The sequence below is a fragment of the Rhamphochromis longiceps genome, linkage group LG1, assembly GCF_057381845.1.
Source record: "Rhamphochromis longiceps isolate RC_006_pf linkage group LG1, R_longiceps_female_GT1.1, whole genome shotgun sequence".
Taxonomy (NCBI): Eukaryota; Metazoa; Chordata; class Actinopteri; order Cichliformes; family Cichlidae; genus Rhamphochromis; species Rhamphochromis longiceps.
The window spans coordinates 17,849,502-17,868,332 of record NC_140557.1 but is presented as its reverse complement, the minus strand read 5'-3'; the positions used below and the strand labels follow the sequence as shown (position 1 = coordinate 17,868,332).

The 18,831-nt window shown below is 37.7% G+C and overlaps 3 protein-coding genes across 4 annotated transcripts in view; 1 reads left to right on the top strand and 2 right to left on the bottom strand.

Moving 5' to 3' along the window:
• Positions 1-623: 623 nt before the first annotated feature.
• Positions 624-5,266, bottom strand: cenpn (centromere protein N). The gene is made up of 10 exons (XM_085400812.1): positions 4,968-5,266; positions 4,778-4,823; positions 4,583-4,642; positions 2,611-2,684; positions 2,312-2,485; positions 2,117-2,218; positions 1,871-1,925; positions 1,639-1,748; positions 1,400-1,523; positions 624-945 (listed from the first exon to the last, which is right to left on the bottom strand). Exons 1-10 carry the CDS (start codon positions 5,136-5,138, stop codon positions 839-841), a joined length of 1,023 nt encoding a protein of 340 aa, XP_085256938.1. The 5' UTR covers positions 5,139-5,266; the 3' UTR covers positions 624-838.
• Positions 5,267-6,329: 1,063 nt separating this feature from the next.
• On the top strand, positions 6,330-8,377 carry cmc2 (C-x(9)-C motif containing 2). 2 transcript variants are annotated; one of them, XM_085400793.1, is made up of 5 exons: positions 6,330-6,621; positions 6,793-6,867; positions 7,377-7,447; positions 7,537-7,608; positions 7,721-8,377. In XM_085400793.1, exons 2-5 carry the CDS (start codon positions 6,831-6,833, stop codon positions 7,802-7,804), a joined length of 264 nt encoding a protein of 87 aa, XP_085256919.1. In that variant the 5' UTR covers positions 6,330-6,621; positions 6,793-6,830; the 3' UTR covers positions 7,805-8,377. The 2 variants fall into 2 exon arrangements, with proteins under 2 accessions (XP_085256919.1, XP_085256927.1); XM_085400801.1 differs by lacking the exon at positions 6,793-6,867 and having other exon boundaries at positions 6,334-6,621; positions 7,331-7,447.
• A 1,608-nt stretch (positions 8,378-9,985) lies between these two features.
• Positions 9,986-18,831, bottom strand: part of LOC146678546 (chromodomain Y-like protein 2) — a 46,513-nt gene continuing 37,667 nt past the window's right edge. Inside the window, exons 3-7 of the mRNA XM_085400780.1 lie at positions 18,094-18,311; positions 12,112-12,284; positions 11,806-12,016; positions 11,575-11,718; positions 9,986-11,479 (exon numbers count right to left, since the gene is read on the bottom strand). Coding sequence (XP_085256906.1) covers positions 11,321-11,479; positions 11,575-11,718; positions 11,806-12,016; positions 12,112-12,284; positions 18,094-18,311 — 905 coding nt within the window. The 3' untranslated portion in view covers positions 9,986-11,320. The remainder of the gene's footprint in view (positions 11,480-11,574; positions 11,719-11,805; positions 12,017-12,111; positions 12,285-18,093; positions 18,312-18,831) is intronic.

Sequence of the window (18,831 nt, the reverse complement as noted above, 5' to 3'; positions counted from 1 at the left end):
TGTTTGTTGTTATTTTGTTAAATTAGTTAGTAAGAGCTGTAGGGCCATTTTGTTTCTATAAATAAAGAGACTGGTATAGGACCAGCATGCATTGGGGTGGGCTTATGGTTTTTTACCAGAGCAGGAGAAGCAGCATGAAGGATCTTGTTATTGCTTGCCAAGATGGATAAATAAACCAAAACTCTCAACTAAAATGTTTGGACAATGGACTTCATTTGCCTGCGTACGAAATATTACCTCAATGCAGCAGTGGCTTGTGGACTTTAAGTTGTGGGACGTTTGATCTTTTAAAAGTAAAGGAATTGCCACTACACCTTTCACTTGTGTAAATCACATATTTACAAGCCCCCCCCCCTTTTTTTTTTTTTTTAAATGGACACGTTTTAACAGGACTAAAGAATTGCTTTGACCAATGATGCTTTAAATAAGCTTGAAAGGATTGTTTACAATAAACTTGAGACTAAAGCTTTTGTCTAAATGTTTTGTATACAGACACAAACAGAGTAAAAATGCACTTTGAAATAACGTGCATCTGATTGCTACGCAGAAAAACACTTTGTATTAATGTGTGGTAAAATTACACATTTGTATCAATACCAGAAAACAAATGACAAAACCTCAGGAATATTTAAAATTCTGCTTTTATATGCAATGCTGACAAACAATAAAGTTGCCAGCAACTAGTATACCTACAGCTGAAGATATAAAAATACAAGAATAAAAATTTCTTATTGAAACAGACTGAGAGTTTTATTAACAAAGACATCATTAAAGTATGAAGTAAAATGAATGGACTAATGGACTGAGCATGCTACAAGTTAAATCAAGTGTCTGATGGTCATTTCTGTGATGAAGGTCCAGGGCCATTGTCTGTGATAACAAAATAATTTTTTCCCTTTAAGGGAACAGATGAGAGAAGGGGTGTCACAGGGGTGGAAGCAACTCCTGTAAAGTAGAAAAACAATGTTTAAATAACCATTAGAGAAAACAGAAAGACAACAATGAGGATCAGGTTTTAACCTGCGTCATAACTGAGAATTTGTCTATTACCTGTCACTATCAGTATTTTTTGATTGTCTCCACCCACACCGGAAAATGTGGGAAAGAGTTGCAAAGTGAGGAGGATTCAGGGACATAACAATTAAACATAAAAGCAAACTTCCTTAGAAAAGTTTCCTCTTCCCAAAGTATCATGAATATTGTGAAGTAGCTTAATGTAACAGCATTACTATATGGCTATTTCTTCCAGGACTTTGGTGCCCTCTTGTGGACACTTGCAGAGATGCAGTTAGTATTCTACATGACTTTGTGACATACCAGGTTATAGTAACATAACTTACTTCCTTACAAAAGACGATGATAGTTATTCTTATGACTGTTTTTAACACTTTCTGTGTACCTGAGGATGCAGAGTGTCTGAGTGACTCGAGGAGATTGGTGCTTGCAAATTTAACAACACATCTGAATGGCTCGTCCCGCTCTGTCATGGTCTTATTGGTGTGATCTCTGAATTTTGTTTCCAGCTGATGAAACATTAACAAGGAACATGGCAGCATCTGGGTTAACATCTGTATCTGTGAAGCAGTGAAACAACTTAGATAATCAACTTATTTTACTTAGTCGGTGTTGTCCGGCTACCTTGTAAACTGCAGACTGTAGTTGAGGTAATAGCCCATCACCAAATGCCTCACAAGCCATTTGATGTCTGTTTGCTGCAGACCCAGCTTGCTCTTTTTCTATGTGAAGGTCTGTACATATAAATAAAGACATACATAAAACCAGCATTAAAAATGTAAGTACATGTTTCACCATATGACAGAAATGCATAGAGAAAACAGCTTAAAGAAAATCAAAAAGTTTTAAAACATACTTGAGACAACACGATTCCTTTCTGCCAGAGGGCTGGGAAACTTGGTGGGAAACACCTAGGTGGATTTAAAAGAAAAAAAGGTCAGAGTAAAATTCCACTCATTTTTCTCTCTAAAGCAGTAATTTAAAAAGGTGAAAACACTGCATGCAGCCCACAAAATCTAAGAAATGAAAACAATAAAAATAAAGTCAGTCTTAACTAGTAAATAATTCTAAAAAAATAAATAAATAAATAAATCAGGCATACTTGCAGATATTGCTTCATAAGCAGATCTCTGATGGCAGTGAGCTTCCGTCCACTGAGGTTAGCATCCTTAATAGCTTGATATCGGGTGGACAGAACCAAAGCCTGCAAAGCAAACAAGTCTCTTAAAGTAGGATGGAAACAAACAAGGAAACTGGATAAACAATGTGACGTATTAACCACAGAAGTCATCCTTACCTGTGACAACAAAGGCTTTTGTTTTGAAGTTAGGCTGCTCAGAAAGACGTAAGGGGTTTGAAGATAGTGAACGACATATGTGGGTTTCAGGTGGTTTGGGCGAGAAAAGGTGTCTCCCCATGCAATTCGAATCCACACAGCTTCATCTGTGTGCTTCTTTATCTTGATAGAAACCTTCAAATATAAAGTGAAAACAGACTGATAATGCAGGAGGTTAACAGAAGCATGTGAAATGTAATTTGCTGATAAAACGATTTAAAAATAGGATTTTTGGGTGTAAATTAGATGGAATAGCTTACGTGTCTTATTAGCTCACTGAGGTGGGATTTAAATTGTTCCTTGAACTGTGTCAGCTCTACAGAGTGAGCATCATCTAAAAAAAAAAAAAAAAAAAAAAAAAAAAAAAAAAAAAAAAAAATCAAGATATTTATAAAGACAGCAAGAAATTAAAATATTATTAAGGCACTTAAAGCCATCAGCAATTTAATAAAGAAAACCTCCATTCAATTCAATTGTATTTATACAGCACCAAATCACAAAAACAGTTGCCTCAAGGTGCTTTATATTGTAAGGTAGACCCTACAATAATAAAAGAGAGAAAACTCCAACAATCATATGACGCTCTATGACCAATCGCTTTGGTGACAGTGGGAAAGAAAAAACTCCCGTTTAACAGGAAGAAACCTCCGTCAGAACCAGGCTCACGGAGGGGCAGCCATCTACCGCGACCGGTTGGGGTGAGGGGAGGAAGACAGAACATTCCCTGAAAACCCCAAGAGCTTCGATATTCAACGAAGGTTCAAAACTTATAGGCTTTCAGCCCTTGACGACACAGAGCAGGTTACTGTTTCAACTAGAGCTGGGCGATATGAGATTTTTTCATATCACGATATGTTTTTTTCATTTCAGGCGATAACGATATCTATCACGATATAAGCCAAATAACTATATTTGTAAGATTTAAATGTGCCGTTGCTCACAAGTAAAATGTGAAATAATCAGCAGCTTGTTTTTATTTAAATATTTATTTCCCATAATAAGTTCAACAGGGTAGATGTACTTAAGGAACATGAGACTTTTTCAGATAAATAAAGGCAAATATTGCAAACTACACAAAAGGCAGCCGCTAAAGCGTTTAAGTTTCAAAATAGAACAAACGAAACAGACTAAATTGTCAATTCCACTTAGAAACAAAATATTAATTCTAAAAATAAATCTTAGTTTGTTTTACAGAATAACAGACAAAACTGACTAACTTTTGTCAATATCAAATAAACTGAGAACTAAAAGGAAATTCTCAATCTCTCCTTGTTGTATAGCTTAGCTTTTCAAACAGTTTTAACAGTTACTTTAGTCTGACAAAAGCCGAATGACGAATTAGCGCTTCCAGTCAGAGACTGAGGCTACGTCCACACGTACACGGGTATTTTTGAAAACGGAGATTTTCCGTTTTAAAAAATAATCCCGTCCACACATAAAGGCAGAAATGAAGAAAAACGCTGCTATGAACATGCCAAAGCAGCAGGTGGCGGTAGATTCCTAACCGTGAAGAAATGTTGGCCAATCAGAAGTCTAGAAGCCTCGGTGGGAAAAAGTAAACAAAGCTGGGGCATAGAAGCAGAACCGAGTCGTATGTGTGGACGGACAGTAACTGTGTGTATATGTAAGCATTTAAACACTGCAGAGAGTAGAATTAACAGTAACAGTATTGTAGAAATTCATTTCACCGAAACAATAACGTGGCGCACAGTGTGACGCATGCACCAGTTTATTGTATTTCCAGACTTGCTTTCGGCACAATTTACAGTGCACGCTACTCTGTTTTTTGTCAGACTTGAAATAGCCGAAATACCTTCACACTACGGAACTTCTATGGCTCTTCCGTTCGACAATCTCTCCGGCATTGGAACCATCATCTGTTTTCTCTTCGGTCACGCTCGGTTGATTTTTCTAGTCGGCACACTCATTTCCTCCATTACGCGCTGGCTCCATTACCCGCTGGCTGCTTCCCAAACAAACACGTGCGGCTTGGCACTTGTGCTGTACGTAACAAGTCACGCGACGTGACGCTGCGGCTGTGATTGGTTCGGCTCTGCGCTACTTAGTTTGGATTGGCTGACCTTTTTTAAAAAAAAATTTTTTTAATTTTTTTATTTTAAGACGACAAGAGCGGCGAGGTCTATCGCGATAGCTTAATTTCTCTATCGAGTAAAAGTTATATCGCGATACATATCGTTATCGTTCTATCGCCCAGCTCTAGTTTCAACATACCTTGAGGGTCCATGAGCTGGAAGGCATGCCACATGCCCAGGTTGGGATTCTCGATGACATCTGTATGAAACCAGGGCGACACAAGCACTGTTAGTGAACTGCAAATCTGTCCTTACCACTGATATAGCAAAAAGCCAAAATGATAACATAATATATAATAGTAATAATATAATACAGTAACTTCGCTCGACTTACGTATCATTTCCAGCTCAGCTATGTGTTTAACTGTCAATTCATTTTCCTGTGAAACACAACACTTATGTTAAACACTAATAGAGCAAACACCATAATATTTAATAGTAGTTTCAATGTGAACATTTTTTACAGTGTACAATGAACACATAGAAATAACAACAAATTATATTGCCTAAAACCAGCCAAATACCTCGCAAATGGCAAGTAGTTTTTCTGTTAACGCCCATTTTGATTCTGTGTAATCTATGGACTGCCGCTGCGTCGCCGTCAAACGGCTCCACTTATCCAGCGTTGTTTTCAGCATTCGACTCGGTATCCGTCTTACGAGTCGCTCCAGTAAACGTTTAACAGTGTTGTCCATGCTTCCTTCAACAGTGACCGAAATAGACAGACAGCTTGAATTTGAGTAAAACTGTCGATCTGTTCAGCTTTCACGACAACGCACACCACAGTCGATCGATTCCAAACAAACCGCCCAGAATAAAAGCACATGAATCCACCAATCAGATATTTGCAAAACGGACTCACGTATTTCCTTTAGCGCCCTCTGCTGTCTTGGAGTTATATATTAATTTTAAGTACCGCTGCTACTGACGTGACCAACCATGCTTATACGAATCTGTATATAATAATGACCTTAATAAGACCCTTACATAAAGAGTTAAATGTTGAAAGAAATTAGTGACCGCCATTGAGTGAAATTAATTATGACATACAAAAAGTTCATAAAGTTCACACTGCTGCTATAGAAACTGTTGAAAAAAAAAATAGAAGAAAATTTGTCATCTCCAAGTCAAAAGTTCAGGTCACGGTTTGGAAATTTTGACTTACGAACTAAATTAGGGTCAGGGGTTAGTTAGGTTAGGCTAGGTTTGACCAATGAGTAGTTTACTCAGAGCATGAACACTATTTATTCATTTTTAGTTTAGTCCATTTAGTTGTGAATTTTCCCCATTTATGCATGCACCTTCCGAAATGAAAAGGACAAAATAACAACCAAAAATAAATAACTAAATAAATAAAAAGAGGAAATATTGTCAGAGGAAAAACGGTAAAACCCATCACTCAGATTGTTCAAATTACGTAAACACAAACCACACAAAATACCCCCCCCCCCCCCCCCACACACACACACACACACACACACACACACACACACACACACGCCACACACACAAACAAGCAAAAAACAACAACAAAAGAACCGTAAGTAGATAATTAAGCATCGTTGACATTTCGATTTATTAATTAATTCATGTTAAATAATGACATGAACATCTGACTTAAGAAAAAAAATCAAAAACAAAAAAAACTTAGTGACGGAAACAAGGTTCCATGCATTACAGAAATAGTAAGTAATGGCGGAAAAAAAATGTGTAGCACAGGTGACCAAATAGTACCGTACCCATTCACAAAAACGGAGGTGCCTGGAGAGGAGCCTTCTTGTATTTCCTGCAAACTCCCGTCATCATTTGTCCCGCCTTTTGTGGAAAGTACGCACGCCATTGGTGAGGCCAAAGAAGAATATAGGCTACGATTCGCCCTCGACTCTTGTCACTCAAATCGTTGAGGCGAAACAGTTACGAAAGCTTCACGTCCTGTAACAGGCAGGCACGTCCTTTAGATTGTAATTTCTTGTAGGTTAAACCGGCGATAGTACTACTACAGCTCATTTAGTCCAGTTCATTAAGGCGTTAGTGACTTGCAGCAGACCATAAAGCTTCTGCAGTTGTTCAATGGTTGTATAGATTCATCTTCTGTGAAGTTAGCTTGGAGCTAGTAGTTAGCAAGCAGTGCCTTTTTTACCCACTGGAAACTTCTCAGATGATAAAGCCTTTGCAGTGGTAAGTGTAATTCAGCTGATAATCCAGTGTTGACATGAAGTTTATTATAAATTACTACATACGCAGTACAGATCCCCAGTTCAAAGTCTAGTCTAGCTAACATAATGCCAAAGTAAATGTAGACGGTGTACATTTGACACAATGCTCTTGTCTCTGCCTCTGTGTCTGCAGGTAAGTGTCCACTGGAAAAAACAATCTCGGTCATCACTATGACACATCAGGATGGAGAGGGATGGGGAGGTGTTAGTATCCTTTAGAGGAAATGCTGCTGACGTACTACAGGGATGTCAAACTAATTTTACATCATGGGGCACATACAACCCACTTTGATCTTGACAGGATGTTTATGCACTCCTTGTTTTCCATTGCCATCCAGTGGGGCAGATTGGAGTGCTTCCCAGAATGCTTCTGGCCCCCATGCCTTATGTTTGATACCCCTGATATACGGTATTTAAAGTGCAGTTGAAGCAGTCTTTGGAATAATTCATTCAAACAGTTAAAATAACGAATTTAATTATTGATTCATTAGTTGTTATTGGTTGGGCATCAGCAGTTCCAGATGTGGCAATATTTTGCTTTCTTGCTATATGTTATTGTATACTAGCCTTAAATCATATTACTTCCAAGGTGCCCCCCTTGGGCTGAGTATTTTACGTTGTTTATAGATGAGAGTATATCCTCAGTTCATCTCTTGCTTGTTGCCTTTCAGTGTCTCTGCAGTTCTTCAGTAAGCCCTTAACTCAAAATGCACCCTGACCTGTCACCTCACCTTCACACAGATGAGTGTAATGAACTAATAAGTCAACTGAGACAGTGCCACAACGAGGTAAGTCAATCTCCAAATGTGACTATTTCTCTATGATTCACATGCATAGATATAAAATTGTGTAAAACCTTGTTTGCTTTTACGATCAGCACAATATTCTGAAGTTCTTTGGCACATGTAACGATGTGGACCGTGCCATGCGTCAGTGTCTGAAGAAAGAGGTCTGTCAGCTTTTTAAATTTTTTTCCACTTATGGATAGGACAACAATCAATCCTATTAAAAGATTTTTTTTTCTCTCTTACATTCATTTCTGTCTCCTTACTATTCAACAGAGACTGGAAAAGCGGGAGCGCAGCAAGCAGCATGCGATAGAGATGAAGAAGAGGCTGAAAGAAGGACCTAAAGACCGTCTCTAAGGGACATTTTACTGCAACTGTGCCACTGGCACAGCAAGTTAAACCTACTGAGATTTTGGCACACTGAATGAAGCTTGACACTCTGTACCAGGCTTCTTCAGCTGACATTTCATGTCAGGACAGATGAAGAGCTATTTCTTTATAAGCAGTGTGGGTGATTTCATTTAATGGTGTGCGTCTCCAAGAACAAAATGGTAATCTTGCCATATTGATGCTTATATTACTGGTATTTTTAAAGTTTTATTGAACAGCAAGTAAGCTCAATTAAGCTTACATGGGTATTTTGTATCAGCTACATAGACTAAAACTTGAAGTGTTGACAACAATGTCAAGAGGTCAACATAAAAAAAACATCTAGTACTTGAGATTGAAGATTGAGTTTGGGGATTATTATTCCCCCACCCCATCTCTTGCAGCGGACTACTGCTCCATCACTGATGTGTCTGTTGGCACAAAACCACAGCAATGATTACTCTGTTAACGTATAACAGTATCTATTGTTGAAGATTTCTTTGAATTGGGAATCATATTGATTCTTTTTGAATAAAGTAAAACTCTGAATTAATGTAAGAACCTGTTCTTGCTTTAACATGGTGCCACAACACCGCGGGACACAGTATCAGTTTCGCAGCATGTAACACATGTAGCATTTATATGCATTTTGCTAACAAAATGATCGACATGAGCCTTTTCTCTTTTTTTTTTTTTTTTTTGGTAATTAAAACCACATCAGAAGTGTGAGGTTTTCTCTGAGTGTTAGGTAAGGTTAGGCTAGCTGTGCAAACCATACGCAGAAGCCTTGTGTTTGTGCAAATGTAAAAACATGTTGTCAAAGAATTGTTTCTTTATTTGAAGCAGCTCATTCTACTCATCACAATGTATCAATAACTCCTTGACAAACATTTAAATTATAAGGCAACCCAAGGTGTGCTTTCAGACAGTGTAGGGAAAAAATACACATGTAGGTATGTGTATTTAAAAAGTAAAATAAAATATAAACCTGCAATTTGTAATAAATAATGGAGCAAGTTATAACTGATATACTTCAAATATTTTCATCAAGCACACTTCAAACACATGCTGAGCTGGCGATTTGGGGCTCAAATCCATTATAAACTCCCATAGCCCTAAATAAAGTTTCAAACCAAAGAAATGCTTCTGTCCAAGTTGACACTCAAAGACATTTGATATTTTACAAAATAAATAAATTAAAGTCCATGAATCTTCAGTGTGAGCAGCGCTCAGCAGACCTGAGTGACTTGTGTTCATTGATGCTGTACAGAAGCCATATTATACCTCTTCTTATGAAGCAAATGACACAATATAAATAATCTATCATCAGATTAGTACAATAGAAGTAAAGACATGGTCTCCTTTCATGGATCTAATGACCACAATAAATTGTTTTGTACAGAAACCTGAGTATACAGCAATTTAGATTTTGTTACATGAATCACATTTCCTTTAGACAGTAAGTGTAAAATCATTTGGTGTGACTGTAAAGGTTTTAGATTTAATGCGCTCAGGTGGAAGTCTGGCATTGTTTGTTTTTGTCAATTTTTGGTTGACAAAAACAAAACAAAAAAAAGCTTCCAACCTTATTATCCCAGCAATCAATGACCACAAAATCATTTAACAATCTCACATTGCATTAAATCTTATACAAATGTCAACAATCTGTTTACACCACAGACCTCAGCTCATACTCACAAAGGTTTTAAAGCACAATGTAAATTAAATTAAATGAGCCCATGTCTCTCACTGATCATGTACAACACCTCTATTTATAAATCATATCTTCAAGTGGCAATAGTGTTAACATTTTGGTCATGAAGGACGTATTTATGTAGACATTTTCTTTTTTCTGGGCCTATTTTGCTAATTCACTTTTGTGCAGGGTCACGAAAAAGAAGCCGGGGTGCCTCTGGAGCAAAGTAAACCACATGGCACGGCACAACAGTTATTTCAAATAAATACAAAAATAAAACGCAACATTTCTAACAGTACTTATAATGGTGGTACAAAACATACCCTGAAATACAAGGAATTCAGACAAGCAGCACATTTACAGTATATTACATGCAATTAGTTACAGAAAACAGTCTACATTTTATATATATATATATATATATATATATATATATATATTTTATCATATTTAACTGCAAAATGGACACCTTTTAAAAAAATGTACACAGAGCTAGACACATTTACATTTTGGTAAAACAAAATAGATCCCTAAATATCATACAGAATATAAAACTTCTTGAAACTTTGAATGATCACATGCAGGTTAGGACAGGAAGATGGATTCCAGCAACAAAAATGTTCAATTTCGACATTATTGTTCAACGACAGCTGAAGATGCTTGAGAATCCAGATATTTTCATCTCTTCTGTGCTCTAAAAACGCACAGCTAAGGAAAAAAAACACATCATCTGGGGTTTTTTGTTGTTGTTTTTTTAAAAGAATGTTCATACATTTTATATAATGACAATTACTCAATAAAGGCTCCTATATGTAGCGCACAGTTTGATCGGATTCATCACCAATTTTCCCCTGTGAGAATTGCAGTCAGTTACTTTCAGCATTTCTATTTAGTGCTAGCATTCACAGATTAGTAAAAATTATCGGTGCATTATTCCAGCAAGAGAAGAGAAATCCTGGCCTTCGTGTGATTATTTGTAAAAATTCAAGACAGTATTCTTGCCTATAATGTTAAAGAGGGAAACGACTAAATAGCTTTATTTAAAAAACAAAACAAAAAACCCCCCACCTGAAATACTTTTTATTTTATTTAAATGGAAGAATTTAATTTCATCTACCAGGTTATTTTAATAATGTAAGCAAACAGAAATGCTCTTTTTAATAAAGATGTTTATGTAAGAAAATATAATTATGAGGAAAAAGAATTCCACACTACTTCATGACTACACACAGTCAATACAAATAGGAGAGAATGTGCATGATAAGGAGCAAGCAACTGTGTCCTCATGCAAACTTTGGTTTACACTTCAATTCAAAACAGTAAGAAACTAAAGGAAAAATCCTGGAAAAATGCATCCTATGTACACAAAGCAACTCTTTTACACGCTTGTAATAAATATATATTATTCTTCTATATATTATCATCACTTTGTCATGTGCAGTCAGAAATACATTTATTATTTCATCCATCTTGTTGAATAAGTCTCACATATGTACAGATGCACTCTGTACCTCCCTGCGCTTACGCAATGCATATTTGGCCCTTTGCCTCATTAACACAGAGCGTGGAAATCTGGGAAAACTTAGGGACAAAACAAAAACCTCTTTTAGAAAAGTGATCATGACTGAATTTAATTTTTAACAGATATACACAGAAAGAAATCAGAAAGAATTCTCCTGCTGATAGATGGAAATAAAAGGCCCATAATGAGTTTGACACCACAGCACTGCCAACCTGATCCCCCTTTTTTGTTTTTTTAGGTAGCTTCATACCCACACTGATCATCTATAATTTCTGTGGTGGGATGGTTACTTTTCACTTGTCTTGTTCTGCAGGTAACTGAAGAGTGCCTCTAGTCCTTTAGTTGAGCACCATAGCTGCTTCAACATCTGACATTCCTTCTCATTCACTTCCTCCAGGACAGACATGAGGATGCTCCTCACCAGGCATTTAGACTCTTCTAAGACCTTTAAAACACACAGAAAAAGGGGAAAGAGCTATTTCATCTCCATCCTTAAGAGACACCTTTGCCTTCTGCATTGTGTAGATCAACAAGACTTACCACTGCGCTACAAGATGCCATTTCCTTCACACGCAGCATCACCTCTTGGTTGAATGTGGTTGGCCAGAAGACCTGCGACACGAGCCCTCGACTGCATGCTTCTTGTGCTGTGAGTTTTCTTCCACAGAAGAGCATCTCATTGGCCTGGAATGAAGGAGAAAAAATGCTATCGGTGGAACCACATAACATTACGTGGAATTTTGCTAAAAAATAGATTTTGATGGGACCCACAAGAGCGACGCCCAGTATTTGAGGGAAGGTATAAGAGGAGCATCCAGAAGGAGTGAGGTGCAGGGCTGCACATGGAGTTTGGAACCAGGCCCTTTCACTGGCCCACACCACATCGCACAGTGGCAGGATGGATGCTCCCAAGCCCAGAGCAGGGCCGTTTATTGCCACCACAATGGGTTTCTTGAAGTGGATGAATGCCAACACAAAGTCCCTAAAGGGGTCACAGAATGATCAGCAGTGACTCTATCAAGACTAATGGTAACACACAAAAGAGTTGCTGCCTGTAGTGGAGTGATTTCTTCTTACCGTACAGCATCTGCGATGCGGCTGCTCTCTTTTCTGCGGTCAGTGGACAGACGCCCTATCAGATACGATGGCTCCAGGCCACTGCAGAAAACAGTCCCCACTGAACTGAGCAGTAGTAATTTACTGTCATCCGCAGCGGCATTACCCAAAGCTCGACAAACTTCCTTCATGATCTGAAGAGAAAGAAGAACAAATGTGTATTACATTCTTAACCAACAAAAGAGGACTGGTTGGGAAGGAAATAGCTTAAATATAGGTTCTGAATCCTCAGAGTAAAACTGAAGATCCACTAGGTACATCATTATTTTTTATTGCAATGCCCAGAGCAGAGAAAAGAAAAAAAGACCAGCACTGGGACTACAAGACTTCCTTCTGTATCCTTGCAGTTAACAGAGACTGAAAACTGTGTAGCACATCACAGCATCTAACAAAATTTCACTTTGAAGGAACAAGCTTGAGATATTCAGTTTAAACATGCTAAATAAATAAATATATATATATATATATATATATATATATATATATATATATATATATATATATATATATATATATATATTGCATAAATACTATACAATTTACATTCTCTACTTAAATTTAAAGGGCAAAAAATAAATCAAAACAAGCTTTTAGACTTTTGCTCCAATAAGCTTAGTTTCTGTGTAGAAGGTCAGCTTAGCGGTGAAATGGTTTCTAGTTACTTGATGTTACTCTGTGAGCAGGGGTTGTTGTGGGTAAGATGTTAATGTGACAACTAGCACTATGCAGCTTGTTTCCTTGACACCCTGCCCATCAGCAACAACTGGTTTAACTGTATGTTAACAATTCCCACTCCTTATGGCTGCATGCGTTACAAAGGAAGAAAAGCTGTGTCTGTAAACTTCTAAATGTTATAATAAGAATTTTAAAAAAAAAAGAGTATTTTAAGAAAACATTGGTCAGACTTTACTTGAATATAACCTCCTTGCAGTATGGTATGTCAACAACTGGGCCCAGTACATTTTAGTAGTCTGTAAAGAGACACGTTTCATGCTGCCAGTTAAAACAATATATGCAAAATTCAGTATTAAGAGTTTGGCCTTTGTCTCATCTGATAAACAAGAGAGTTTGCCGACATTGTCAGACAGTCAACCCGACAAACCCCAGCCCCACACCCACACCACCATGTCACTTTCTGCAGTCAGTCTGCACACTGTGTTGTTGCATTTTAATCAGATTATCACTCCTGACCCATATTAACCATTCAACCTCAAAAGTGAACTTAATTCTCTATGTCTCACCAAGCACATAATCTGACCCCAGTTTTAACCGTGTGTGCTGTGTTGTCTCCGTATTTGAATTACTCATGTTGTGGGGACACAAGTCCGTTTACACAGTGACGTGGTTGGGCACAAAAAGCATGTTCTCATAATGAAATTTAATAGTGAATGTAAGGGTTAGGCAAGCACGTTTTGATTAAGGTAAGGATAAGTCTCCAGGAAATTAATGCAAGTCAATGTAATATCCTCTACAATGATGGAAACCATTTGTGTGTGTGTGTGTGTGTGTGTGTGTGTGTGTGTGTGTGTGTGTGTGTGTGTGTGTGTGTGTGTGTGTGTATAAACGAGCATGACAGAAAGTGAGAAATTACAAATGTCATTATTTTAGGAGGTGAATGAAACACTTGCTCAGATACATGAAGGAGAAATGAACAGATGCTAGTTCCACTCGATCAAACAGAGAAAGAGGAGGGCGATCAAAGTGACATTCATGAGGAGTCGGAGAACTTGAAGACGTTAGTAGATAAATCTGCTGCAGTCTGCATTTAGGCATGTTTATCATTGAGACAATTAATGAGATGCTCTGTGCTTTAATCTTCAGGACATTTAGTTTAGAAGAAAATGTTGTGTTAAAGTGCTGAGTCTTGGTTTTAATTTGAGAAGGTGTTCCTCAATATTTGAAGAACTGTTGAGGAGGTCCAAAAAAAGTTGTTCGGCTGCTACATGTTTCTTGAACATCTTGTTATATGTTAATGTATAATAAAACTAGAAAAGGGCAAATAACATAGAAAACTGATCAGCATCAGCACTTTTTTCTGTAAGAATATTTTAAATTTATCAGAACAGAAATTTGTTTTTCTTGTGGATGCAAGAACTAGCCATTTCAAAGAAAATGTTAAGGATATTTCTCACTTTTTAATTTCTTACTTCTCTTTTATTTATTGATGAAATGGGGAAAGAAAACCCAGTTGGTTGAAAAACAATGGGATTATAATAGAAAGCTACAATACTTTAGGCCAGAAAGGTGATAGAAAGTGTACCAGTTAATAGATAGGGGGACTTTCTCACTTACAGCCAGCACTGAGTGTTTAGAAGAAAAAGGAACTGGGATATTTTTCAAGATTTTCTCAGTAAGCACATCCGTAGACTCTCTTGTTCCTGTGGCTTCAAAGACTGAGAGACATATAAGGAGCTATCTGAGCTGTTTGATGAGCCCACAGCTTACGAGCTTAGTGTCACAGATGAAAGTACACACACATGTGCACACATAGTTTAGGCCACTTCGGTGCTTGTGAAGTACAGACTGCCGTGCTTATGATGCTGTATCAAAGCCAGAACCACCCTCTGTGGAAGATGTGAGACACATCCTACAATCTGAGAAGATGAAAATCCTGTTTGCTAGGGTTATGAGCCGAAGGCAGATGATTTTGGCTTGCATGTAATTTGTGGCTAATGCCATAATATTTTAATAGACCTCTAAAAAAAGACCTGTTAACATTGACAGATTGAACCTCATTCATTTATTAACGAGGTTCAATTTTACACAGATGAAATTTAAAATAAATAAATGTTTTTCTGTATGGTTACAGACCAGAATGAATTACTCTCAAAATATAAATGACAGGAGGTAGAGAAAAAGTGTTTATCCACAACTGTGCAAATGATGCACAAAAAAAGAACAGCTGAATGTTTTTAGCGTACTAACGTGTTATTAATACAAAACAGAGATGCAGATACAGATCAGGGTCAGGTATGGTAGGAGGAGCTGGAGGCCACTGCAGCTGTCATGGAGCAAGAAACGGTCACAACCTGGACACTAGTCACTATTCTGTTCATTCATACTATGGCTAATTTAGAATGGCCAGTTAACCTAACCCACACATGTTTTTGGACATGCTAATACAAGACAGAAAGACCCGAATCTGGATTTGAACCCAGGACCTTCTTCCTGTATGGCAGCACTGCTAATTACACATCTGTGTTGCCCACATTAATAACCCTGATTTTTTTTTTTTTTTTTTAATGTCAGTGGGTATATTAGTACATATTGGGGTTTGCGTGCATGTGGATGTGTCCTGTTTCTCCCTGAACTCAGCTGTCATCCATTTCCCTTGGAGGAACTCAGCAATTAGCCACTCAACACTGTAAACGCTGGTGTTAAGCGGTTTGGTCTCAGTGTGTGGGCCAGCCCTGAGAGTGGTGAGTTGTAGTAGTGTCTTTGGCCGGAGATTTGACTGTCAGATTAGTGGTTCTTTGGAGCTTTTACTGAGTACCTAATGTCTGTCGAAAGCAATTTTTTTCTCTATTAACTTGTTTGTTAACAATCTCTTTTCAGTGTATTTTAGTTTGTGGTTGTCGTTTGTTTGGTGTGTATACCTGTGTAGCTCTCTCTTTCAGCTCTATTCTTTTAAATGAAAACCACATTTTCATGGGCTACTCTTTTTCTTTTCTCAGTTTCTTTTCCCCTGTTGTTACTCCCCTCATCCCTTAGGCTTTTGAGGAACTTAATTTGGGGGGGTCATCCGGGATAATAATTATATTTCAGCTTCAAGCAAAAGTATACACCTACTCTATAAACAGTAAAATGGTATGGAAATTGCTTGAATTACTAAACAGTTTAAATAGTATCTCCATTAAATCCTTTAAATTAAAACTGAAACAGAAATCAAAATTCAGCTGCTGGTATGCATCTGGGGAGAGCAAGTTACTGAAATCACTCATAGGAAATTTAAATAGACCAGCTTGTTGTTGATTGGAGTGTGGAAGTGAGCAACCAATCATGGGCTGGAAGAATCCTGCAGGCAGCCAGATCAACGAGTGAATCATCACAGTTCACAAAGCTGCATAGAAGAGAGCCATTAAATGACATCAAGTACTGCAGATGCACATGCTCCAGCCTTTCTCAAGCTCTTCACCCAGTTTTTTAAGTTTGAGTTTTATGCCTCCGTTGAGCAAAGCCTGAGTAAAACTATAGTGATATATTTTAGACGAATGAGTCTATGTTGTATCTGCCTTGTTGATGCACACAAAGTCAGCTATGTTTGGACTAATACCGTCTTCCAGTCTATTTAGAGTCTACTTGGAGGGCAAATGCAAAGTTGTTACCCCAGTAGTGTGGCATGTGCTGACAAATCTGTGCTCTCTCAGTAAATCGGACAGCCTTGCATTTACCCTTAATCATCCTTTGATTCACCCTCAAGTCACTTCTACCCATGTGGACATACACATGGGCTGTGGAAAGTGTGCAACTAGGGTAACCTAACACTTTAATCCACTGAAGCACTACACCTGGATATACTGATAATAACCATGTCTGATTAAGCAAAAAGAACGACCACAAATAGATGCAACTTGAAGCAAATTCTACACCGAGTTCAAATATTTCTGTTCTCACTTCATAGGGTCATTAAGAAAAACAATAAATAAAACCTTTATGCACAAAAAACCTGAATATACAAATATAGGTTACAGGTTCTGATCAGCGATTTAAATTACAGATTTAGACACCGTCTGTTACTATGGCTATAAAGTTCAACATCTACAGTTTGTTTCACTGCTAGATTATGATTTTTTTAAGGTAGTTTGACTGACATGGAGTTAGCAGGTGATCACCAAATTACTGACAAGAGCGTAAGAAAACTCATCAAAAGTGGGAGGACACAGCTTGGTACAGATTATGCCCCCTAAACGCCTGTAGAGAAGACTCAGCTGGTATATCATTACACATAATCAGAAGTGTTTCTCAAAACAGTAAGGCCCTGAATAATCTATTAAGAAATCAACCAAAAACTTTTTGTCATTTTATACCTTAATCTTATCAAGTAATGGAGAGACTGAAAAGGCAGAATTCATTTTAAAAGTTTCTTTTTGTACTCACAAATTTACATTTTAAATAATATATTTTTTGAGAATGCACTGCAAATAAAAAAGAACAAACATTGGTTTATATTTCTCATTAACTAGTTAAGGGTACTCCTATTTTAGAAGTCGGGAAATTAATGACAGCCAAACTATATTCTCAAAACAATATTCCAGTTGTCCCATTTACATACTATGAATAATGTTTATGTTAATGATGCCCATGCCTCCTGGAGACCATAGCCTGTAGAAGCAATGGGAGTGATATTCCTAAATAGCAAACAGCTATGAAGAAATCATTGGCGATTATCTCTAGGGTATCCAGTTCTCTCTCTAAGAATAATTACATAAAGACTTCCTCAATGATCTTGCAGCATAATTTCCTCACTAGTTCAACTGGCATTTTGCTGCAGTAACAACAGATGGCAAAACACTGCATTATATGTACCCCTAATTGCTAAACTTGTTGAAGCCTTGTTTGTTAGGAGGCAGCTTTGAGGAAACTGTGCCCCCTTTTCAGCAGTGCCCTGTGTTAGATTTATGCAGCTAGCATTTTCACACCTGGCAGCTGTCAAATAAAACCACAGTTTTCTAAAACCGTCTCCTGAAAAACTCCCCTTGAGCAGTTAGGGAACTACTGCATAGCTCCAGGGCATCTCTACAACAGTTACTGGGCAAACTTTCATGGTTTCTTTTTTTCCCCCCCAAACAGAACTCCATGGCAACTAGGATACAATCAACACCAATTAATACGTGTCAGCGAAGCACAAAATATAAATTATGTAAATATAAATAAACCGACATGCACTAATCAAATGAAAAATGTAACATGGGCACAGCACTCGTGTGTTTTTTTTGTTCTCACCTCTGGCGTCAGACCATTGTTATCTGTTGTTTGGCTGGAGAGCAGGACATGCGTGAAGCCCTCTTCCTTCCTGACCACAATGTCTCGAAATCGACAATTGCTCTCGTTCTGTCGCACGTTGTACCTGAGACGCTTGTCAAAAACGTAGCCTTTCTCCTCAGCCAGCTTCCACTTCACTGAGCTGTGTAGGTGCATCTTCCCATTGGCTAAAGGTGAGCCTGATTCATACAAGAAGTGACAGAACAGGTCAGTCTGTCTTCTAGAACGTTTTAAAATAATTGACAGCAACTGAAAGAAAAGAAAAAATCTATTACAGTTGGCTATTGCAATTATTGCTATTGCAATTACAAAGTGCTTCCAAATCCAAGTTTAAGGGTGAAATATATTTTTTAAGAAAGAGCATTAAAAAAAGGGACTTTGATTTGCACTTCGCACAGAGAAATTATTCGATAAATATTAGTTTGGTTAGACTGCGGACCTTTTAAAAGCGTCCGCTGAGACTGAAGAAGTGACTTGGATGAGTGACGAAATGTTTCTTCCACTGAAAACGTTACATTCAGATGAATATAATCAACTTTTTGGGATTTCCTTACCTGGATGATTGAGCAAGCATTAAGATACAGTAGTTCATCTTTTGGATTGGATCACATGTGCCAGCCTTTGCTCCCCATGTGTGAGTGAGCCTTGGCCACCCATGACCCTATCATTGGTTCACCACAGTTTCGTTCTTGGATCACT